The 26,023-nt window shown below is 33.4% G+C and overlaps 1 protein-coding gene across 2 annotated transcripts in view; it reads right to left on the bottom strand.

The window, feature by feature from the left end:
• Positions 1 to 24,948, bottom strand: part of LOC104676326 (A disintegrin and metallopeptidase domain 3-like) — an 85,387-nt gene extending 60,439 nt beyond the window's left edge. Inside the window, exons 1-10 of one of the 2 annotated variants that reach the window (XM_010381109.2) lie at positions 24,712 to 24,846; positions 24,226 to 24,308; positions 16,291 to 16,346; positions 14,844 to 14,922; positions 8,434 to 8,510; positions 7,979 to 8,156; positions 6,849 to 6,914; positions 4,136 to 4,207; positions 3,712 to 3,878; positions 2,563 to 2,644 (exon numbers count right to left, since the gene is read on the bottom strand). In XM_010381109.2, the coding sequence (XP_010379411.2) occupies positions 2,563 to 2,644; positions 3,712 to 3,878; positions 4,136 to 4,207; positions 6,849 to 6,914; positions 7,979 to 8,156; positions 8,434 to 8,510; positions 14,844 to 14,922; positions 16,291 to 16,346; positions 24,226 to 24,308; positions 24,712 to 24,769 (918 nt within the window). In that variant the 5' untranslated portion in view covers positions 24,770 to 24,846. Of the gene's footprint in view, positions 1 to 2,562; positions 2,645 to 3,711; positions 3,879 to 4,135; positions 4,208 to 6,848; positions 6,915 to 7,978; positions 8,157 to 8,433; positions 8,511 to 14,843; positions 14,923 to 16,290; positions 16,347 to 24,225; positions 24,309 to 24,711 lie in introns of both variants that reach the window. The other variant, XR_749891.2, reaches the window with a different exon arrangement.
• Positions 24,949 to 26,023: the final 1,075 nt, after the last annotated feature.

The raw sequence follows: 26,023 nt of genomic DNA, 5'->3' as shown, positions 1-26,023 counted from the left end.
AACTAGTTCAACCATTGTGGAAAACAGTGTGTTGATTCCTCAAGGATCTAGAACTAGAAGTACCATATGACCCAGCCATCCCCTTACTGGGTATATACCCAAAGGATTATAAGTCATGCTGCTATAAAGACACATGCACACGTATGTTTATTGTGGCACTATTCACAACAGCAGAGACTTGGAGTCAACCCAAATGTCCATCAGTGACAGACTGGATTAAGGAAATGTGGCACATATACACCATGGAATACTATGCAGCCATAAAAAAGGATGAGTTCGTGTCCCTTGTAGGGACATGGATGCAGCTGGAAATCATCATTCTCAGCAAACTATCACAAGAACAGAAAAACAAATATCGCATGTTCTCACTCATAAATGGGAATTGAGCAATGAGAACACTTGGACACAGGAAGGGAAGCATCACACACCGGGTCCTATTGTGGGGAGGGGGTTGGGGGAGAGGGATAGCATTAGGAGATATACCTAATGTAAATGACGAGTTAATGGGTGCAGTACAGCAACATGGCACATGTATACATATGTAAAAAACCTGCACGTTGTGCACATGGACCCTAGAACTTCAAGTATAATAATAATAAGAAAATACTCAAAAGCTAGTATAGAAGAAGCTGGCCTCAAAATGATAAAAGCCATATATGACAGACCCACAGTTAGTATCACACTCACTGAGGAAAAACTGAAAGCCTTTCCTCTGTGATCTGGAATATGAAAAGGACACTTTCTCCACAGTTATTCAACATAGTACTGAAAGTCCTAGCTAGAGCAATCAGACAAGAAATAAAGGGCATCCAAATTGAAAAATCAAAAGTCAAGTTATCCATGTTTGAAGATGATATAATCTTATACTTGAGAAAACCTAAAGATTCCATGAAAAAACTATTAGAATTGATAAACAAATTCAGTAAATTTGTAGGATACAAAATCGACAAACAAAAATCAGTAGCATTTCTATGTACCAACAGAAAATAATCTGGAAGAGAACATTTTAAATGTGATAACATTTTCAATAGCCACCAATAAAATTAAATACCTAGAAATTAACCAAAGAAGTGAAAGATCTCAGTAATGGAAACTATAAAGTATTAAAACGCTGATGTAAGAAATTGAAGAGGAAACAAAAAAAATGAAAAGGTATTCCATGTTTATGGATTGGAAGAATCCATATTGCTAAAATGCCCACACTACCGAAAACAATCTCCAGATTCAGTGCAAACCCTCTCAAAATACTGATGACATGATTCACAGAAATAGAAAAAAATCCGACAATATATATGGAACCACAGAAGTCCCAGAATAGGCAAAGCCAAAATAACAAAGTTGGGGGAATTACATTACCTGACTACAAATTATGCTACATAGCTACAGTAACCAAAATAGCATGGTACTGGCATAAAAGCAGATATTTAGACCAATGGAACAGAATAGAGAACCTAGAAACAAATCCACACAGCTACAGTGAACTCATTTTTGACAAAGGTGCCAAGAACATACACCGGGGAGAAAACAGTCTCTTCAATAAATGGTGCTGGGAAAATTGGATATCCATGGGCAGAAAAATTAAACTAGACTCTTATCTCTCACCATACACAAAATTCAAATAAAAATGAATTAAAGTCTTAAATCTAAAACCTCAAACTATTTAACTACTAAAAAATTTAGAGAAATTAGAGAAATTCATGAAAGGATGAATCCGTTCATGGATTAAAGTATAAACGGGCTATCCTAAGAATGAGACTGGTGGCTTTATAAGAAGAGGAAGAGAGACCTGACCTGGCATGCTCAGGTCCCTTGCCACGTGATGCCCTGTGTCACCTTGCAGCATTTTCATCAGCCACATGCACTCACCAGATGTGGCCTCTTTACCTTAGACTTTGCAACTTCCACAACTATAAGGAATAAATTTCTCTAAAATTACACAGTTTAAGGTATTCTGTAATAAGTGATAGAAAATTGATTGTTAAGACAGTATTTATCCAAAAGTAATAGAATCAGAATATCAAGGAGATACATGAGCTTCCATGTTTATTGCAGCATTACATACAGTAGCCAAGATATGGAAATAACCTAGACATCCATTGTCAGATGACAGGATAAAGAAAATGTGGTATATACTTACAATTAAATACATTTCAGTCATCAAAACAATGGAAATTCTGTCACGTGCTACAACATAGATTAACATTGAAGAGATTATGTTAAATGAAATAAACCAGTCACAGAAAGAACATACTGTATGACTGCACTTATATGAGGAATATGAAGTTATCGAATTGATGGAAACAGAAAGTTAAATGGTGGTTTCCAGGTGGTTAATGGGTATAGAGTTTCAGTTTTTTTTTTAAAAATGTTCCAGAGATTTGTTTCACAACAGTGGGAATATACTTAACACTACTAAACTGTACACTTGAAAATGGCTAGAGTTATACATTTTATGTTACCTGTTTTCACTCCCAGCAAGAAACCTCTTGAAAAATTACATTTGATTTCCCAAATCTAAAAATACAGTTTCCAAAGATTTATCAAAACAGTGTGAGAGATTACCAGAGCAATTCCTGTTGCAAACTTTGGATCACATGCCATTCCATGATATGTTGCTCCCACATAAGTAGAATGGTTCCTATAACTGAATAATGAAATTTTTCTTGTGGATATGTGTATTTCAAAATAGCAATAACTTACTCACATTTTATGAGTTGGATTTCTATATAAAGGTATGCTTTCTCCAAAACACAGAAATTACGTATAATGTCTTATGCTTTCAGTCATTAAGATTTGGGTATCCCCTATAGTTCATACAAAGTTAAGTACTAAAAGTTGTTTAACATTATCTAATACACAGCCCAAAACCTAGCAGTGCCTGATTCTTTCAAAAAATTAATCATCACTGGAAGGATATAATTAATTCCATGATATAAAAGTCAAAAGTGTTTATTGCTGTAATTTGTATGTAGTAAACTAACTCCAAAAGTGTGAAGAAAGGTAGGACTGAAAGCAATAGAGATAAAATATTCATCAGATGTATGAAGAGAAAGAGAGGTAGGGTGTAGAAACTATCCTTATATATTTATAGTGTGATATTTCTCTGCAATCCTAGAGACTCTTTATTCCAATACATTGATAAATATATTCCACATATTGCCTAAGGTCTTTAAATTGGGTTTTTGATTTTTGCATATGAAATAATCAAGTTAGTAAAATAAAAATATGTAAAGACTTTTGAAAGATATAGACCAAGTAGGTAAATAGCTATATCTTAGGTCAGTATAGAAATACCAGAAGGAAACCACAGGGAGAATAAAGTAGTCTGTTTTAGTTTTTTATTAATATTTCATATTGTAAGAAGCATTTTATGCAATTATTGCATTCAATGAATTAACTTATATTTATGTAATGTTAAAGTGATAGTTTCAATTATTTACCAGTGAGAAGGTCTTTACAGAGAGGTATCATGTTTTTATCACAAGACTTTCTATTTTTCAGCTTATTACTTTTCTATAATTAAACAGGTTACTATGAGCTACTATGATTTAATTAGTGTCTTACATGGTTATTAGAATCTTAATATTTTACAGTTCACCAATACAGTTTGAGATAGCTTTTTAATAATTTTTTGTTATATAAAATTTATATATAATTATGATAGCTAAGATAATTTGATCAAACCTTTCTAAATATGAATAAAGTACTTACATTAATAAGTATGTCATATCATAAGACCTTTGAAACAAAAGTTTTTGTTTCCAAGGCAAAAATCGCTGTAGTATTTCATCAGCATGACCACTTGTTGAAATCTTATTTTGATCTGACCAGATCTCCAAGGAAGACAGCATAACTGTTACATTAAGCTGGGAAAACATCTGAGAACAGAAATTAAGTGTTTTACAATTTTAGGTAACCATAAATATGACATTACTTCTCAATATCTAATGCTAATATATTTAATTTACTATTTTTTGAAGATAAAATCATTGGTGGATAAAACTAGTGGTTGGGCTACATTTACATTTTTACTTTTTGTTAAAATGTAAATGCTATACATATGTACACAAACACAAACAATTTTACTTCATTAATTGCTATATTGCTTACTTAAATATAAAATATAAATACTTACAGTGTTGATAAGACCAAAGATTTGGAAAACTTTCTCAACTGCAACTGCCACCGCAGAGCCCATATAATCATACTGAAAGACAAATTTTGTTTCTTAATCATTAGTTAAAAACAACTAACTACCACATTTTAAGTGGATTTAAATATAAATGTAAAAGTAACTCAGTGGTCAATTGAAGAGGCCCTAAATAGAATTAAAATATATCACAGCTTACCAGGTTTTAAACATCGGCTTAGCATTTTATAAATTAATCAATGATATTAAAATGAGGTAATTGTGATTATCTTCCTCTTTACAGATAAAGAAATTCAAAGTCAAAGTATTAAGGTATGAAGAGTGAATAACCTACTGGTTAGCCCGATGTGGAGGCTGGCGCCTGTAATCCAAGTAGCTAGCTTTTAAAAAATTTAATTAATTAATTAATTTAAAATTTCAATTTGCATATAGTTGTTTTTTATTGTCTTTGTCATTTATTTACTGTTTAGTCTGTTGATATTTTGTGATTATATATCAATCAATTGTATATCAAAATTTCAATTTTGAGACTATATATCAATCAATTACATATCAGTATATCAGTTTTGTGTTTATATATCAATAATCACAAGATATCAACAGACCAAACACTAGATGACAAAGACAATGAAAAAACAACTATATGCAAATTAAAAATTTAAAGGACCCATAAAATATAAGTACATAGAAATATTAATAATCAAAGGATGAAAACACATCATCTAACATCAGGAAAATACTACAAAAGAAAAAATATGTTATGTGATAATTATATTAACTAACATAATACATTGATAAGAATAAAACTTAAGGGCAAAAAATGGACATGCTTATTGCAACGTATTAATAAAATAATTCATCAGGGAGATGGAGACTTTTTAAATTTGCTTATAACTAAAAACATGGCTGCAAAATATATAAAACAAGATTTAACACAATTAAAAATAGAAGCTGACTATCATACTGAGATATTTTACATAGGTCTCTTAATAACAAATAAATTAAGAGGAAAAATTAATAGGAAAGATACCCAAGACTTTAAAAACCCAAAGGAATGTTGGATAAAATATACATACATAGAAGCTTATATACAACAATAAGAATATGTATTTTTTTTTCAAATACAAGTAAAAGTTTTATGCACATTGATTCATATTAACCAATATCAGGCCATAGAACACATCTTTGAATAAGAAACAGAGTGTCACTTAAATCACATTATCTGAATACAATGCAACTAAGTTATAGTGGACTTGATAAAAATATTTTAACAATGCTATTTTTAATGAAATGGATACCTCTGTTGTGGTTATATGAGATGATAAGCTTATTCTAGGCAAATACACACTAAAGAATGTAAGAGTAAAGCTTCATGATGAGCTTTACAAGTTACTTTCAAATTTAAACGAAGAGTGCACAAGTGATAATGGGATACAATATTAATAAATGTGAGAAAAGAGAATAAGGGTCCTCTTTGTATTATTTTATTCTTGTAACTTTTCTGAGAGTTTCAAATTATTTCCAAAAGAAATGTTTAAAAAGTGAAGATGAAATAAAGACAATTTCAGATGAAAAGAAACTGAGGAGAATCCAGCAGGCTAAAGAGAAATATCATAGATTAAGACCTACTAGAAGGTATGAAAAGCTCTGCAAGTGAAAAACATATGTGTGTGTGTGTGTGTGTGTATATATTTTCATATATATTCATATATATGAAATACTTTTGAAATATATATGAAATACATATGTATGAACATTTATGAATACATATTCATATATAATACTTTTTATTTCTTTAATTTCTTTTTAAAATCATTGAATATTTAAGTTTTAAAAATCTATTTTTCAGTTTATAACACATGGAGAGGTAAAAATATTTAAAAACAGAATCATAATGACTTACCAGGGTTAAATGAAATTTTACTGCTCTGAGGCTCTTACATTATTAATGAAGTGGTATAACATTAATTCTAGATTATGATCAGTAAAGAATACTAATCAGAATCCCTAGGGAAACTACTAAGGTTGGAGACTGGAAAGAGAAGCATAGCAAATAAATAAATAAATAAATAAAATAAAGGTTAAATATAACCCATTGATCCAAGTGTAGGAAAGAAGAAACAAATAAGCAAACAATTGATGGGATGTAAGAACACTAATAGTAAAGTATTATTTAACCTACATCCATAGTTATCAATTCTTTTGAGAAAAAAATCAACATTCTATGGTTCTTCCCATTTTTAAGATACAGAACTTCTATCCGAGATGGTAAGTGACTATAAAACATAAAGTAATCTTCTGAGGATAATATTTAATAACAAAGATTTCCAACTGAGTAATAAAATAACTCACTTAAAAATAGAAATAGATTGAAGAATTTCAATCAACAACTGGAGTGGATCTAAAAGTATCTGCAGCTAGATATGCTACAATAGATTAGAGTGTAGTGGAACCCTTCCACATGAAGTTATACATTATTGGGACAATTGATATCGATTTAGAAATCAATATATAAATATTGATCCCCCATGTCACTATAAAGACAAGTGAAAACATTTCTTTATCTCCTGCTAGACTGAGACACACATTCAAACAGATTAAAATATATCTGCATTGAAAACGTTGAGAGTTTTTTATTCATATGCTCTCTGAATTTCAACAAAAGCAAAGATATAATAAACATACTGATATTGCATACCATGGCTTTATCCATAATGATTTGTATTTTCAGAGTTCTTTTCGATAGCATGGCACCTGAATTTATCTGTGAAATAGAGGACATGAATTAAATAGCACATTTTCAAAATTTTTACATTGCAGTTGTCATGCGCAATACATATACACACACACTCACAAGTGAGATATAGAATATCCATCCATTTAGCTACCTATCTATCTATATGCAGATGGATGATAGATACACAGACACAGATACACGAATATAGATATAAGTAATAACACAAGAGGATGGGAACACACTTAGCAGGTGGGATTCCAACTACAAATTTTACAAGAAAATCAGAAGCATTTTACTTTATGTTGTTGATAATTAGAATTGTCAAAAAGTCACTGAAATGAGGAAAAATCCCATATTTCCTTCCCCTTTTAACATTACTATGTACTCTGTAGCACACCACTCCCTCACCAATCTTCAAAGTGAACTAACATCCGTAAACATTTCCCCAAATGTTGCCTTTATTTTCTTCATGTGTTTGTACTTCTACTTCTTCATGTTAACTTTATTGGGGTTTACATTCAATAAAATATGTCCATTTTAAGTATAAACTTATATTAGTGAGTAATGTATATACCATCACAATTTATAAATTGGTATTTAGAACAATTGGAAGAATTACATCAAAATATTAAGAGCACTATCTTTAAACAATGAGGTTTCACACAATTTCTACAATTTCTAGTGTATTATCTTGCCTCCTTTTCACTTTTACATTTTCTATGAAAATAACACCTTTAAATAAAAAAAATGCATGTGCCAAAAAACTTATAAAGCAATTTGATCAAATTGGTAATAATTTTCTTAGTAAGATACAAAATCAATATAAAAATAACTGTATGTCAATAAAAATCCCCGCAATTAAGGAAACAGGTTATGATGCTTTAGAATTATGTGTGTTTATAACGATTACATTTTCTAAATATCTGAATAAACAAATACACGCTTTAAACAAATATCCTACAACTGAACTTTTTAATATCATAAATATCAGTTTAAATTTGTTCTCCAAATGTGTCAAATTTCAGAATTTCGCTGTGAATAGCCTTATCAACAGCAAGACCAATGAAGAACTCATAAATGAGAATACTCACATCTGACTTGACAAGAATCCTGTAGGACTGATCTATATACTGAGCCACAGGGTAATTTTCTCGAAAGGAGGAATGACCAATAGCATCATTTTTTATTCGATAAACTACATGCTCATATGTAGGTGAAGATTCCAATGGTTCAATACCATAACTGATATTATCTAACTGCAATAATCCTCTGGATATTCAAATACAAAAAAGAAATAAAAATGTTATTGGTGCATTTGAATACACTTTATGCTAGTAAGAGTTTTTTTCTGAATACATTTTATGCTTGCCAGCCTGGGATAGAGAAAAAGAGAACAGAAAAAAAGATCAAAAGAATACGTAAAAAAGAAAAGTATTTAAGAAAATAAAGTTTATATTTCTCTGTATTTATTCTGCCCTTCAGGAAGTTTCTGGAAATTAAAGGCTCACATAAAATCTCAATGTACATATCTGGAATATGCCATTACCTGAGTCCAGAACAGGTGCGTAGTGTCACAGCTGATTTTGGAATGTCTGCAGCATATCCTTGGTAAAAGCAATGACCCTAAAAAGGAATACAGAAAGATATATTCATAAATGATTTGGAAACAAAGTCCTAGCTCTCATCTTTACTTCCTATATATTGTCAAGAATTCATATTTAACCATTATCATAATATTATTTATCAGGTATTGAATCTCCATATTAATCTACAATCTCTTTCTCTCAGTTCTTTTCTGCTATGTTATTAGCTCCTAAACATTTTCATAATTTCTATTCCCAATTGCTGACACTGGTAGGCCAAATTTACCCCAGTAGCAGTTATCAGAGCCCAAGTGGACCAATCAATCCTACCCAAACACACATTTACAGCAATGTGCCTATTACACTCACACCATCAAGACTATCAAACTCAAGCAGGGAAATCCATACCCTGCTCCATGTCCAGCAACAGCAGCAGTCACCTGCACTTGCGGTGGTGCCAGCAGGATCTGAATCTATAAGCCCCTCACAAAGAGGTAGAAGGCAAGCCAGGTCCCAACCTCTCTCCAGCAGTAGAGAGTAATCCAGACTCAATAGCTTCCGGCTGTGCACCCAGCAGGAGAAAACGATCCTCAGGAGTTACTTCCCATTTTTCCCTACTGTAAGTAGAAAAAGATCATTCAGATAGGAGCTATCTTCAACCAGGGTCACCAGCAGAGATAGAATCAAGCACACTGAAATCTAGTAGCGGAGAAAAGGCAGGATAAATGTTCTCCATCCTATGGATCTTTCCTTACCCACCTCAAAGAGAAACACTACCTGGCCCACGGAAGTACGATTTATACCTCTAGCTTAACTGCTTAAGAGGCAGCAGAAGGTCCAATGCAGCCAGAACAATGAAACACAACAGAATAATATTGTAAAGAAAAACTGTTATTGGAACAGTGGACTCCAGTAAAACAAAGCTCAAACTGAATGACTGTCTTCTAAAATAGAATATTAAAAGAAGGTCAAGAGCCTTGACTAAATGTCAAGGATACAATCAAAATAATTCATTATAACAAGGACCAGGAATATCCCAACAGGAATGAGAAAAGAAAATCAACTGATGACATCGTTGAGATGAGTCATAGGATATTAAAAAATATTTGAAAGAAGTAATAAAAATTGCACTAATGAATAATGACAAATTCTCTTGAAATAAATGAAATAACAGAAAATCTTAGGAAATAAATAGAAGCCAAAAAGGGAACAAATGAAAATATTAGAACTGAAATATATAATAAACAAACAAGTGAATCACTGAATAAGCTCTATAATCTGGAGTACAGATGGCAGTGGATAGGATCACCAGGGTTAAGGAGAATTCAATTCCATATACCCAACCTACAAAATAGAGGACAAGTGGCTGAAAAGTGTATGATGTCTCAATAACTTGTAAAACAATAGCAGAAGATCTATAATTTATACTTTAAAAAGAAAAAAATGGGGTTTAAATAATATTTAAAATATTATTACTAAAATAATTTTAAAATATTATTTTAAATATTAAATAATATTAAAAATATTATTACAGCCAGATTGTGAAATAGGAATCCCAGGACACTTCTTCTCCCCACAAGCATACCAATTCAGCAACATTATATGGGGAAATTACCTTTGTGAGTAATCAGAAACTAATATAGAGACAGACACGCTGGGAGGATGCAAAACTAGGCTCCCTAAAGCTGGTAGAGAGATTAGGTCACTCTCTTCCCAGGGAACCCAAAGATATCCACACCTAGATCTATTTTAATCAAACATTCAAAGATCAAAAACAAAGAGAATTTTGTAAGCTACAAAAGAATGGCAACTTGTCGCATACAAAGGAAACTCCATAGGACTGTGAACAGCCTTTTTTTTTTTTTTTTTTTTTTTTGTCAGAAGAAACCATGCTGGCCAGAAGAGAGTGGGATGAGACATTTTTTAAAAGCGCTGAAAGAAAAATTAAGCCAAAAAGAATGCTATACAAGCATTATAGATTTCTTACAAAATCTATAAGAAACTCACTTGAGACTTAAGTACACATATAGGATGAAGGTAAAGAGATGGAAAAATGAATTCTATGCAAATGGTAAGCAAAAGGGGACAGAGATTTGTATGCTTATATCAAAGAAAATAGATTTTAACACATAAACCATCATAAGAGAAAAAATGACATTTTTCAGGGTCAATATCTGAAGAAGATAGATTACTTATAAATATGTACACACTCAATATTAGAACATGTAAATAAATCTGAAGGAAGAAAGAGACACCAATACTATAATAACAAGAGACTTTAATACCTTATTATAAATAATGAATAGAACATCCAAAGAGAAGATTAATAAGAAAACAGAAGATTTGAATATTACTATAAATCAAATAGTTCTAAAAAACATTTAAGGAATTTCATTGAACAGCAGAAGAATACACTTTCTTCTAAAGTACACTTGGATCTTTTCCAGACAGATCACATATTAGGCTAAAAAACAAATCTAAAAATTTTAAAAAGATTGAAATCATAAGAAGTGTCTTTTCTGAACCCAACAGAAAGAAGCTAAAAATAAATAGTATAAGGCAAACTAAAATATTAACATATATGTTGAAATTGACACACTATTGAATAACTATTGACTGAAAGAATAACATCAGAACAGAAATTAGAAAATACCTTGAAATAAGTGAAAACATAAAAATAAAAGTAAACAAAAAATATTAAAACAAATGGATGCAGGAAAAGCAATACTATGAGAAGAGTTCATAGCAATATATGCCTACATTAAAAAAGGCATATCTCAAATATGTTTATCTGAAGGATCTAGAAAAACACGATGAAACTAAGCCCCAAATTAGCAGAGAAAATTAAAAAAACAAAGATTAGAACAGAAATAAAATAAAAATAGAAAAACCAATATAGAAACAAAGAAGTTCATGTTTTGAAAAGAAACAAAATTGACAATTAAACTTAGCTATGCTAAGAAAATAGAAAGGATGCAAATAAATAAAATCAAAAATAAAACAGAGACTTTCTAACTAATCCCACAGAAACAGAAAAAGATCATGTAAGAGACTAGTATGAACAACTTTCTGTCAGCAAACTGGATAATCCAGAAGAAACTGATAAATTTCTAGAAACATAGAAACTGCCAAGATTGAATCATAACGAAGTACAAAATTTAAAAGGACTCACAACTAGAATGAAGATTAGATTAATCAAAACCTACTGACAAGCAAAAGAGCAGGATCAGAGAACTTTACTGTTGAACTCTACCAAACATTTAAAGAATAATCAATGCCACAACAACCATTCTTAAACTCTTGCAAAAAACTGAAAAAGGAAACACTTCCAAACTTACCCTACGAAGCCAGACATCAAAGCCACATAAATCATTATAGGAAAAGAAAACTACAAGCCAATATTCCTGATGCACATAGATGGAAAAAGTCTCAAAAACATCTGAATGCAACAGAATATTAAAAGTGTCCTACACTATGACCAGGTGGGGTTTATCTCTGGAATGTGATAGTAGTTCAACATAAGATAATCAGTTAATGTGATACACTATATTATATAATAAATAATACAATTTACAGGATGAAATTAATAGATGCAGAAAAAGCAAATTTCAGCTTCCTTTATAGGATCTTATCCATACATTATTATGACCCTAACACAAAAATCAAAGTCAGTACAAAACAAAACTTGCAGATCATTATCTCTCATGAATATTGATGAGAGAAACCTCAAGATAATAAGTCATGTGTAAAAAAAATTATAATTAATCATGCCAGGACTTGGTTGTAATTTTTTAGGTATGCAAAACTATTTCAAGATTTAAAAATAAATCAATTCGATCCAGCATGCCAAAAGACCAAAAAATAAAAGAAAAACTTGTAATCCTATCAACTGATGTAGAAAAAGCATTTTCTGTAACTAAATAGCCATTAATGAACAAAAAGAACAAAATAAACTTTTAGCAGGCTAGAAATAGAGGAGAATTTTCTCAGCTTCATACAGAGACTATAAGAAAACCTAAAGCTAAAATTATTTTTTCACAATGAAAGACTGAATATGTTTTCCAGGAAACTGAGAATAATCGAAGAATGCCCTCACTATGGTTATTCAGCATGGTCCTGGACATTTTATTAAATTACAGTGAGGCAAGGCAAAGAAATGAAAAGCAGACTGACATACTGGTTGAAAATGAAGAAAGAAAATTGTCTATATTTGTTAAAGACGTGTCTATGTAGGAAATCTCAAGGCATCTATTAAAAAGCCCTTTTAGAACTAATTGGTGAATTTAGCAAGATTGTAGAATAGTAGATGAAACCCAGAAAATGAATTGCATCACTAGAACAGTATACACGTGGAAACTAAAATTAAAACACAATATCATTTACAGTTGCTCCAATAAAATGAAATACTTAGGTATAAACCTAAAAAATGTATAGGATCTGAAAGCTGAAATAACAAAAACACTAGTGAAAGACATATGTAAAAGACCAAATAAATTGAGAGACTTACTGTGTTTTTGAATTGGAAAACTTAACATAGTAAAGATGTCAGTTCTCCCCAAATTGATCTATGGATTTAACACAATTTCTATCATAGTCCTAGCAAGTTTTTTTTTTTTGCACATGGAGTAGCTTTATCTAAATCTTACATAAAAAAGCAAAATATCTAGAATAGAAGTTTAAAAAGTTTAAGAAAGAATAATAAAGTGGGAAAAACCACTCTAGTTAACAACCCAGACATATATCCACACTAGATCCACAGATTTTTTTGACAAAGTAGTTAAAAGAGCAATTCAAAGCAGAAATATAGCCTTTTAAAAACATAGTGTTGTAACTATTATACATCTAGTCAAGACTGAACTTTGATCCAAATTCCACACCTTATACATTACCTCAACATAGATAAAGAATTAAATGTAAAGTATAAACTTAAAAAACCCCCAGAAAGTCTTCAGAAACTACTGTTATGTAGAGTCCATAGGTATGACATGCAAACAGCCAATCATAACAAGAAATTGTTGATAAATTAGCCCTCATCAAAAATAAAACTCTTTGATCAGCAAAGACCATTTGAAAAGTAAGACAAATCACCGACAGGGACAAAATATTTGCAAAGCACATGTTTGACAAAGGACATATTCAAAATATAGAAAACCTAAAAATCAACAGTAATCAGCAACCTTAAACTCCAAACTCTCAGATTTCTGCTTGGTTCCATGTCTGGATGCTATGGTGCAGACTATCTACAGTAGGGGGCAAACTTAAACATGAAATTCACCTCCTGTGCTTACATTCTCTCAGGTACAAAATTCCTAATCGGCCTATTGTCACATGGCTCAAAACAAGTGTCTCACGTAATTTTTTTTTTTTTTTTTCTGACTTCGAATTGTAATTTGGTAGGGAGGGAAAATCCTTTACCAGTTACCATACTGTAGATTTCGTCATCTCTCAGTTCCAATTCAGCAATAGAGTGTGACCAGTCATTGCCTTTCACTTCCTCCCAGTCGCGTGAATAAATGTCTTACAGAGTAATAAATACCTTACAGGGTGTAATAAATATCTTACAGGGTAAAGTGAACTTTCTCATATAATTTCAAAACTTTCTTGACTCTTTAATGTCTTTTAGCCTGTAATCCCAGCACTTTAGGAGGCCAAGGTAGGCAGATTACTTGAACCTAGGAGCTTGAGACCAGCCTGGGCAAAATGGTGAAATCCCGACTCTACTAAAAATACAAAAATTATCTGGGTGTGGTGTTGTGTACCTATAGTCCCAGCTACTCGGGAGGCTAAGGTGGGAGGATCACCTGAGCCTGGGAGGCACAGGATGCAGTGAGCCAAGATTGCACTGGGGTGACAGAGTGAGCCCTCGTCTCAAAAAACAAACAAACAAACAAACAAAAAAAAACCAAAAAGAAAAAAGTTTTTCTGCTACAACTCCAATTCCGCGGTTTCACATTTGGACCTATTAAGGTTCGGTACACTGTCTACTTTTTCGTATCCTCACTCTCATTAGTTCCCTGGGGTCTTTCTGTAAGGTAATGTCTACCATTTTCTCCACTGCCCAGGCCCTCTCATATATCGATTGAAACTTCTCAGTGTGTCTTCGCTGCTTCCTAAAACTTTTTTTCTAAAACTCCTACTAATACTTCCAGACATACTTTAAATGTCCTTTTTGGAGAAATGATTCCTAAGTTCCAGATTTTTAAAAACATAGTTCTATTCAATATGCTTTCATAATAATTGCCACATTATATTTAATTTTGTAATCTGTTTTCTCAATAATTATGTGGGCCATAAAGCATTCATTTCCTCCCCAACAATGGCACCTTAACCACATAAAAAAATGTACATTTACTTGGCAGAAACCAAAACTTACCTTTGAAAATGAAGAATCTACATACAATGTTCCTGATTCATTGTATAAATACACCAGGAAATGTGGGTGTAAAAATGACCTAATTCAATAAAAATAATGACACTTCATTGTAATTATATCATTAATTAAAAAATAACTTCCAGAATAATAAAATTAAACAAAATTTACTTTCAATACAAACATCTAAAAATGAAATGGACTTATCTCTATATTAACTTGCTGCTTTTTGATACCATATTGTGAATATAAGAAAGAACAATAACCAGTATAATCAGAAAAATGTGTGGATGCTTTAATGAATTTAAAATAATCAGCTAGGGCCAGGTATAGTGGCTCACACATGTTATACCAGCACTTTGGAAGGCCAAACCTGGAGGATTGCTTGAGCTAAGGAGTTCAAGACCAGCCGGGGCAACATATGGAGACCACTCATCTCTACTAAAAATAAAAGTAAAAATAAAAGTGAATTGGTGGGTCATGGTGGTGTGTGCCTGTAGTCTTAGCTACTTGGGAGGTCAAGGCGAGAGGATGGCTTGAGCTAAAGAAATCTAGGCTGCAGTGAGTTACGATTGCACCACTGCACTCCAGCGTGGGCAACTGAGTGAGACCCTGTCTCAAAAATAAAATAAAATGAAATAAAATAAAATAGGCCAGGTGCGGTGGCTCATGCCTGTAATCCCAGCACTTTTGGAGGCCGAGGCAGGCGGATCACGAGGTCTGGAAATCGAGAACATCCTGGTGAAATCCCGACTCTATTAAAAATACAAAAATTATCTGGGTGTGGTGGCGTGTGTACTTGGGAGACTGAGGCAGGAGAATCGCTTAAACCCAGGAGGCAGAGGTTGAGCCAAGATCATGCCACTGTGCTCCAGCCTGGTGACAGAACGAGACTCTGTCTCAAAATAAAAATAAATAAATAAATAAATAAATAAATAAATAAATAAATAAATAAATAAAATAACTGAAAAACACAGATGTATGTACAGTAATAGGTAGGTCTGCCAGATTTCAAAAGAGGTTTTCTTTTAGATTCAACTGTAATTTTATGGCTCATATACTTTGTTAACAAGTAACAATAGATTTTATATATTTACATTAGTTTTCATGATGTTACTTTACATGATGTTAGTTTACATGATGTTTTCATGATGTTGGTAAAAACAACCCCAAAATTCTTAGTGTCATAAAACAGCAATGAGAGTCCTTCGCAAGTTTATAAAAATTCAGCTCCTTCCTTCCTTCCTTCTGGAACCTAGGAAAAGGCAGAGTGCTCCCCTGCAACAGTCTCAAAATGACAACCTGAAATTGATGACTGAAATGAATCACAGAGAAGATATAAAATGTTAAATGAATCTAATATTCAGTCTCTTATTTAAGCTCAATTTAGGGTAGTGATTGTCAAAATCTGAGACACTAAAAATAATGAATGAAAAAAATGGTAACTTACTGTTTTTCAAGCAGGAAAGTATATGGTTTCCCCTCAATTTTGATGGAATAAGTGGCCTGTAGCAAAATATTCAGAGAGAAAGTAATTGGTAGAGATTCTAACTTCTCAAAAGTTAAACGTCACAGTTCCTTGAAACATATATTCATTCATACAAATGTAGATTATATCCTGCATGTATCAAAATTGGAACGTACAACAGAATTAATTGTAATTTAAATAAACACAAGGAGTCTAAATTTCAAAACTCAGATCATTAATCATTAGCATACATTATTATGAGATTTGAATTTAAAATGGGGATAATGTTTAGAAATGCTGAGAAAACAGTTGAAGAAACTTGAATTTTGTTAACTTTGTTCTATTTTGCAGCTCTCAGCACAAATAAATTGAAAATGAAATAATGCAGCACAGGTTCCCAGTTAAAAATAAAAGACTTACTGCTCAGCTGCCAGAGGTACTACCCACAGGCAATCCTCATCTCCCTGCCCACTTTGGCTCTCGCCTTAGCTCATTTATTTGAGCTATTTATTGAACATTTATTGAACATTGACAGAACGAGACTCTGTCTCAAAATAAAAATAAATAAATAAATAAATAAATAAATAAATAAAATAACTGAAAAACATTTATTGAACATTTGAGGTTTATTCTTAGCAAATTTTAAGTCAACTAAACATTATTATTAACTATAGTGACCATGATGTGCATTAGATCTTCTGAATTTATTAATCTTATAACTGAAAGTTATAACATTATATAAGATTATATAAGAAATTAATAAATTTTTAACATATTTGACCAATGTCTTCTCTTTTCACCCACGCCTCCACCCCCTGGTGACTACCGTCTAATTTCTGTCACTATGTGTTTGACTTTATTTTTAAGATACTATGTATAAGTGAGATAATGCAGCATTTGTCTTTGAGTGTCTGGCTTATTTCACTTAGCATAATGTCCTCCAGGTACAATCAGGTTGTTACAAATGATGGATGGCAGGATTTCCTTCTTTTTAAAAACTGAATACTTTCCATTGTTTGTCTCTTTATCAATCAATTGATCGATCATCTATCAATCTACATTTTCTTTATCCATATACCCAGAGATGAATGCCATACTATTTTGATTATGATAGATATATAATTTACTTTTAGTATATTGTATATATTTAAAGTATACAACATAAGTTTTTGATAGTCTTATCTTGATATAGAAATAGATAAGTGATTTTGGCAGTCAAGCAAATTAAAATATATATCATTCCAATATAGTTACTTTCTTTTATATTTTCCTTGTTGTTGTTTTGGTGGTAAGAGTACCTAAAATCTACTTTACTGGCAAATTACTGGTATAAAACATCTTATTGTTAACTACAGTTCTTTTGTACATTAGATTTCTTAGATGTTTCATCCTATGTAACTACGACTCTGTACCTTTTTACCTACATTTTCACATTTGCCCCTGCACCCTCCTCCTCACACGGAGTCCCTGGTAACCATTGTTTGCTCCACAATTCTATGTATGAAAATTTTTGAAATTCCACATATAGGTAAGATCAGGCAGAATTTTTCATTCTGTGTCTAGCTTATGCCACATAGCATAATGTCCTTTCCCTTATTTCATGTCATCACAATGGTAGAATCTACTTCTTTTTAAAGACAGAATAATATTCTATTTCATATATAAATACATACATACCACAATTTCTCTATCCATTCATCTGTATATGGACATTTTGGTTACTTTCATATCTTGACTGTTGGGAATAATGCTGCAATGAACATGAGAGTGCAAATATCTTTATGAGGTAGTGATTTCATTGTAATATAATTGGAAATGAAGAAATGTGATGGTGCATCAGGGTTTTTGCTCAGAATTGTTTTAACTATTTTGAGTCTTTTGCGGTTCCATGAGAATTTTAGATTTGTTTTTTTCTGTTTTGGTGAAAAATGCCATCAGAATGTTGGTGGGCATTGCATCATTGCATTGAATCTGGAGGCTGCTTTGGGTAATATGCACATTTTAACAATATTAATCCTTCTAATCCACGAGTAAGGGATATCTTTCCATTTGTTTCTGTCTTCTTCAATTTTTCTTATCAATTTATAGCTTGTAGTTTTCAATGTACAGATCTCTCACCACCATAGTTAAATGTATTGCTAAATATTTTATTCTTTTTGATGCTATTATAAGTAATTTTTTTAAAAAAATTGTTCCTCAGCTAGTTTACTATCAGTGTGTGGAAACACAGCTGATCGGTTTTATGTTGGTTTTTGCATACTGCAACTTGACTGAATTCATGTCTTCGTTCTAACCTTTTCTTCATATAGAATGTTTAGGATTTTCTATGTATAAGATCATGTCTTCTGATAATAGACAATTTCACTTGGAGGCATTTTATTTTCTCTTCTTGAATAATCCTTCTGGTGCAACTTCCACCTATGGTGAAGTCCAAAGATAATGTTAGTCTTATCTCGCAAAGAGGCAAGTTTCTCTCATCTAATTGTCGAGGAAGGGCTATCCAAGAAAAGGTCAGAAGGACTTCCTGACCGAGGGGCTTTATGTCAGGGCCTGCATGGGCACTTCCTCTCCCTTGGCAAAGACTGTGGTCTCTCATAGGACACTTGAGGTGACTTAGGTCTTCCCTGCTTAAGACCAGTGGCTGCCATCTAAGTCCCATATGTGTTTGGAGAAGGCAATACTCCATTTGGCTGTAGTTGGCAGCTCAAGTTTGGCTTGGGATTTTCCAAGTGTCCCCATCCTTTGGCCTCTTCATTGGAAGCACCACATCTCCTGTCACTTGCACACTCTGCCATTGATGGCATACAACAATTTAGTTTTCCTGTGCTTGTTTCCTTAGAGCAAGGCAGCGGCAGGTCTCAGATTTCTTTGAATAAATGTGAGGTGTTATGTAAGAAATGTAGCCACATACACACCGATTTTATTTTATTTATTTATTTTTTTGAGACAAACTCTCACTCTGTTGCCCAGGCTGGAGTGCAAGGGTGCTACCTTGCCTCACTGCAACCTCCGCCTCTGGGGTTCAAGTGATTTTCCTGCCTCAGCCTCCCTAGTAGCTGACACCACAGGTGCTTGCCACCATGCCCAGCTAATTTTTTTTTTTTTAAGTAGAGATGGGGTTTCATCATGTTGGCCAGGCTGGTCTCAAACTCCTGACCTCAAGTGATTTGCCCGTCTTGGTCTCCCAAATTGCTGGGATTACAGGCATGGCCACTGTGCCCAACCTGATCTCTTTATCTTTTCCAGGCTGTCCTCCCCCCACCTTCCCTTTCTTCCTTCAGAATATGCTCACAAAGGCCCCCTAAGCAGTGGGTACTGGAGATAGCAGAGAGAATAAGGCTCAGCCCTGCTGGGTGCAGTGTGGGTGGCAGACAAGGGTATTGAAGATTACAATAGCCCAGTCTCCTGGTGGAAATGCACAGGGGACTGTGGGAATGGGCAAACAGGTGGCCTAGCCCAGCCGTGAGAGGGACTTGCAAGGGGGGCTTCCTGGGTCCCTGGGTGAGGATGTGAATTCTGGCTTCCACTGGGCCTACACTGAGTGCCCCTGGCCAGCAGGGGTCAAAAGACCTACAGGAAGAAGCTGAGACACAAAATACAATTTTAAAGACTTAACTTGAATTGAAGTGAGGATTGCTGTCGGGGATGCACTTCCAAGTGGTCTTTGGGAGTGGTCTGCCTGGCCTTTGTTACAAGCAGGTAATTTTTTTTTTTTTTTTTTTTTTTAAGATGGAGTTCAATGTTTAACAGTAGTGGTGAGACTGGGCACCAGTGTAGTTTTCATGATATTAGAAGAAAAGCTTTTAGCTTTTCCATATTGAGTATGATGTCAGATATAGGCCTGTCATTTATGGCCTTTATTATTTTGAAGTAAATTCTTTCTATACCCAATTAGTTGAGAATTTTTATCATAAAAGAATGCTGGATTTTGTCCAAAGCCTTTACTTTATCTATTGGAATGATGATACGTTTGTTATCCTTTATTCTCTTAATGTGGCATACACATGTACTCATTTGCATATGTTTAACAATCCTTGAATCCCAGGAATAAATCCCAGTTGATCATGATATACAGTCCTTTTATTGTGCTGCTGAATTTGGTAGTATTTTATTGAGGATACTTTCATCTTTGTCCAGGGATATTGGCTCATGTTTTCATCTTGGAGTATCTCAGTCCAACTTTGGTATTAGAGTAATATTGTAATACTGGCTTCACGAAATAAGTTTGGAAGTGCTTCTTCCTCTTCCATTTTTTGGAAAACTCCGAGAATAATTGTTATTTACTCTTTTTTAAAAAAAATGTTTGGTAGAAATCACCAGTTAAGTCATCTGGTCTTGGACTTTTCTTTATAGGAGATTTTTGATTATTGATTCAGTCTTACTTGTTATAGATCTCCTCAGGTTTTCTATTTTTCATTATTCAGTCTTCATAGATTGTTTCTAGGATGCTGTCCATTTCTTCCAGGTTATGCAGTTGGTCGGCATAAAATTGTTCATAGCATGATGCTTTTACTTGGTGATGTCAATTGTAATGTCTCCTCCTTTATTTCTGGTATTGCATATTTGAGTCCTCTGCTTTTCCTAATATTGTTAAAGGTTTATTAATTTTATCTTTTTAAAAATATAACTCTTAGTTTTGTTCCTCTATCTATGGTTATTTTACTCTCTTTTTTTCACCCTTTGTTTTCTTCTTTGACCGATTGGTTGTTTAAGAAGGTGTTGGTTAATTTCCACTTATTTAGGAGTTTTCAATTTTTCCCTGTTTCTATTTGATGGAACATTCTATAGAGGTCTTTTAGGTCCATTTGGTCTAAAGTGTAGTTTAAGTCTAAATGTTCCTCATTAATTTTCTGCTGTATAAATCTATCCATGGTTGAAATTGGGGTATAGAAGTCCTCTGTCAATATTATTTTTCATTTCAATTCTGTTTAAATTTGCTTTATACATTTAGGGGGCTCTGTGTTGGGTGCATATACACTTTAAATTGTTGTATCTTCTTGATTAACTGGCCCCTTTGTGATTACAGTATGACTTTTTTGCCTTTTGCTACAGTTTTTGACTTAAAGTCTATTTTTGTCTCATAAAAGCATAGAGATTTCTTTCCTCTTTGGATTTTGATTTCCATGCAATATCTTTTCCTTTCCCTTCACTTTCAGCCCCTGCGTGTTCTTAAAGTTGAAGTGTGTCTCTCTCAGGCAGCATATCTTTGGATACTTTTAACCCATTCAGCCACTCTAGGTCTTTTGATTGGAGAGTTTATAGTCCATTTAAATTTAGAGTAATTATTGACATGAAGACTTACTATTGCCATTTTGATAATTGTTTTCTGGCTGTTTTATATGTTGTTTTGTGCATTTTTCCTCTCTTGCTGTGTTCCTCTGTGATTTGATATTATCCTGCAGTGGTATCTACTGATTATTTTCTCTTTAATTTTTGTGTATTTACTACAGATTTTTGTTTCATGGTTTACCACGAGGCTTACATAAACATATAGTTATATCAGGTTATTTTAAGATTCTAGAAATTTAACTTTAATCACATACAAAAACTATGCATTATTACTTCTACACATATGCATAATTTTATGTTATCTATGTCAAATTTTCCATCTTTTTATGTTTTGTATCCATTAACTATGGTAGTGATAGTTATTTTAACACTTTTGACTTTTAACCTTTACGTTAGAGTTATAAGTGATTCATACACCACTATTACCGTATTATAGTATTCTGAAATTGACTTATATTTACCTTTGCCTGTGGGTATTACACTTTCATATGTGCTCCTGTTAAAATTTAGCCTCCTTTCGTTTTAGCTCAAATAACTCCTTTTAGCATTTATTAGGCAACCCTGGTGGTAATAAACTTCCTCAGCCTTTGTTTGTACAGGGTATTTTTTATCCTTCATTTCTGAATGACAGGGTTGTCAGGTAAAATACTGGCTACTTATATATTTTTAGTTATATTCCTATGCAATTTTCAAGTGTATGTCAAATGTATGTATGTATTTACTCTTACTCATTATGCATTGTGTAATATCCATTATCACTTATTTCTTCTTCACCCTGTGAAATATATAGAAGTATGTCTACAAATTGCTAAATGCATTTTTGAATTCCTTGTTAAGTTTTATCCTAATTGATTGTTACCATATAATTAGTTTTATGCTACCAGTATTTGATTTTTAATTTTCTTTCTTCACTATCATCAATTTTGTTGACTGTTTTATACATTCTTCAGAAGAATGTACATTACCTACAGTGGCATAGAGCTAAATTACAGCTGGATTGGAAAAGCTCTATCTTTAGATCTGGGGATCCCTACACGTCTGGATATTTCAGATTCTTGTCCAAAACAAAGGGAGTGATACTTACAATGGGCTTTCAGGGCTCAAAACGTCCCTGGCCAAGGGAGCCTCCTCAGTGTTTGCCTAATTATTTTGACAAGTCCTGCTTGACTATTTAAAGAGTCACTGAAAGATTTCAGCTGAGTTCTCTGAAAGCCAACATTTCTCCTGTAGTTCTTTTGTTGGTAGACTCAGTAAGCTTCAGGAACACAGAGATTGTGTTTCTAAACAGGGAGCTCACAGTGAATGTTTCTTGGATTCATGTGCGATAAACTGTAGAGTCTAGTGAGTCCTAAAACATATCAGAACTGGAGAAAACAATACATTCACTTCACTGGGTTCATGTTCTATATATGTCCATTGGATAAAAATATTTTTGTTGTTCAAATTTTCTTTATCTTTATGAATTTTTTTATGATTTGTCAACCAACATTCGAGGAAAACATTTTAAGATCTCACTATGGAAATGGATTTCACAATTTCTTCCTCTAGAGCTATGAATTTTCACTTTATAGGTGCTGAATGCATTTTATTAAATTTATACAACTTCAGAATTGTTAAATGTTCCTAGTAAGCTGAATATTTCATCACTAAAACATAATGCTTATCTCTCACAGTGGTGTGTGCGTGTGTGTTTGTGTGTGTTAGTGGAGATGAGAAAACTGAACAAAGCCTGGTGACAGTTCAAAAAGATATATATCACTATTGTTTGTTAATGAGAGTCAAATGTAAAGTAGCTTTTCTGGAAGATATTCTGCAATGTTTATAAAAAAATTTAATGGCTTGCCCATTGATCTACATAAACAACTATCAAAGAAATTTTATGAAACTACAAATTGAAAATTTGATAAGATATATGTTACATCCATATGACATATCAGGAAGTCATAAAAATGACAGAGCCATATTAATTATCATAAAAGTAAATCCAATATTTATAAATAAATGAAAAAGTCAATTACAGTCATATATAATCATTGAAAATATATGTGTGCATGTGCATATGTTTCTAAATATTCATTTAGTACAAATTTATTATTTTTAGAGACTGGTGTGGATATTCACTTTATTCAGCATTCTCTGTATTACCTCAATTTAATTTTACAACATACCTACTTTCCTATTCTAATCAGATGAAAGATGACATTACTTTCATTTTTACAAAGGATTTATATGCACATGTATAGGCATGAAGATAGTCTTTATATATTATCATATTAAAAACATATTGCTTGGTAAATATTAGTATGACCTCAACTGTATAATAATACAGATTTAAATGTACATATTTTCTAAAAGAACCCAGTAGACTGAATACGGTTCCTTTATGTTATAGGAATCTGGGGATTCTTTTTCTAAATCTCTGTTTTAAAACAGTTATCTAACATTCATATATTACTTGAGAAATGAAAAAATATCAAACTCTTGCTGTCATTCAGACCAAATGACTCCTTAGCACGGTAAATTAGAACACAAACAAAATTTCACAAAGGGATATGTATGAATCGACTGGGGCCATGTAGTCCAGAGAAAAGAAAACACCATAATTTTAAAAGGTGATCTCTTAATTACATGCGTTTCTGAAACATCGCCATCATTGGTGTTTGTCTGGATCTTCCGTGGTACTGTAATTTGCAGAACTGGTGTTTCAGAATCTGCATGAGGAAAAGCATATGTGAACATTCCCAGTGTATTCATGTCACAGGGTCCTTTCTCATCACTCTTTAAACTTCCATCGCATACACGCGCGCGCACACACACACACACACACACACACACACACTGTCCAGTTCCAGGAAACGGCTCCTGCAGGCGTGGGAGGTTTACCCTAGCTCTGCCCAAGGACACTTCAGGGCTTGGTGACCTCAGCCCTGCGTGGGAGAAGTGGGGGCTACAGGTCCCAGACCCCATCCGGCATCCCCGCTTCCCGCTGCAGCCTGTGATCCGACACTTGTGAGCGGTTCTGAGGCCCCCTCCCCAGCCTGGCCTGCGCTTCTCTGCCCTGCGAAAGGCGAAAGGGGAAAGGCGGCGTCCTCTCCTGCAGGGCTCTTTACTTACGCGGGCCCGCGGAGGTCAGCCGGCCCAGGCCTGAGAGGATCAGCAAGACAGACAGCATTGCGTAGCCGGCGGCCCAGCCACAGGGACGGCCGTTGCCCTTGGAACGGCTCCAGCTCGAGGCCAGGGTGGTGGAGGCCGAGCGGAGCGGAAGGGCCGTGGGGTCTGCGAGGTGCGGCGGGGACCCAGCTCCGTGGATCCCGAGGCAGGTGGATCCTACAGCCCAGCGCGCCCGCCCACAGTGGGCTGCATCGGAGGAGGCACGTGGGAGCCGGCATTTCTGGGCACGTGGGCTCTTTTTTTTCTAAAAAGTTGACATTTACAATGCATTCAGGGTAACATAGGGTTATAAAGCACATTTCTACTCTAGACCTTTTGCTGATGAAGTCTTGGCAAGATGACTGTTCCACATCATAGCCTTCTGGGAAGACGGTTGATTACTGTAGTGAAGGAAAACAGAAAATAAAAAAAAAAAAAGAAAAAGAAAAAAGGAATCACAGTATGTTTAGCAGCAGCCAATTGCCAGTTTTAGTAATATCTAGTTCTAGTTTTCTGATCTTAAGACTCAGGTGAAAACACAAACACATACTGAAAACTAAAAAATCAGTTTCTTAGAAAACTGTCTAAGGAGTTTAAATAAAATGCAAAATATGAATATATGGATGTATTTTATTATTTTAGTACGATTTATAAGTATCAGGCAAAAAATATCGCACCTATAAAATTACTTAATAAAAACAATCAAAATCCATTTATTTAATGACTTTTCCACACTTTTGTTTCTTAGAAAAGCTTTATGGCTTAGGGAGACTAAATGAAAAGCCAGACATATTTTCCCCCATCACTATGGAGTTCACACAAGGAAAGATAATATAGTTAAGTGGAAATAATTTTATTTTATCTCTTACTACATAGGTAGGTGGTTTGCCTAATTTCAATTTTTTTTTTACAATTTATTATTTATTGTAACATTTGTATTATAGTAAAATACACACTATAAAAATTACTATCTTAATGCTTTTTAAGCCTACTTTTCAGTGGAATTAAATACATCCGTATTGCTGGGCAGCCATCACTATCATTCATATCCAAAACTTTGGATTTCGCCAATTTTTACATAAACTGACTTGTGTTTGTGATTTCATGTATAGATTTGTGTACCCAATACAAAAATTGACATACATATTGACATACAGAGCTATTGCATGACCACAAGGATCCTATATACAGTGGCTATAGAGTATACTGACCTGCCTTACTCCTCCTAATTCTTAATCCCTGACAAACACTAATCCAGTCTCCACAATCCATCTCC

Source organism: Rhinopithecus roxellana, chromosome 9, assembly GCF_007565055.1.
Source record: "Rhinopithecus roxellana isolate Shanxi Qingling chromosome 9, ASM756505v1, whole genome shotgun sequence".
NCBI classification, from domain to species: domain Eukaryota; kingdom Metazoa; phylum Chordata; class Mammalia; order Primates; family Cercopithecidae; genus Rhinopithecus; species Rhinopithecus roxellana.
The sequence above is the reverse complement of the archived record's forward strand: the minus strand, read 5'-3'. Positions and strand labels throughout refer to the sequence as shown.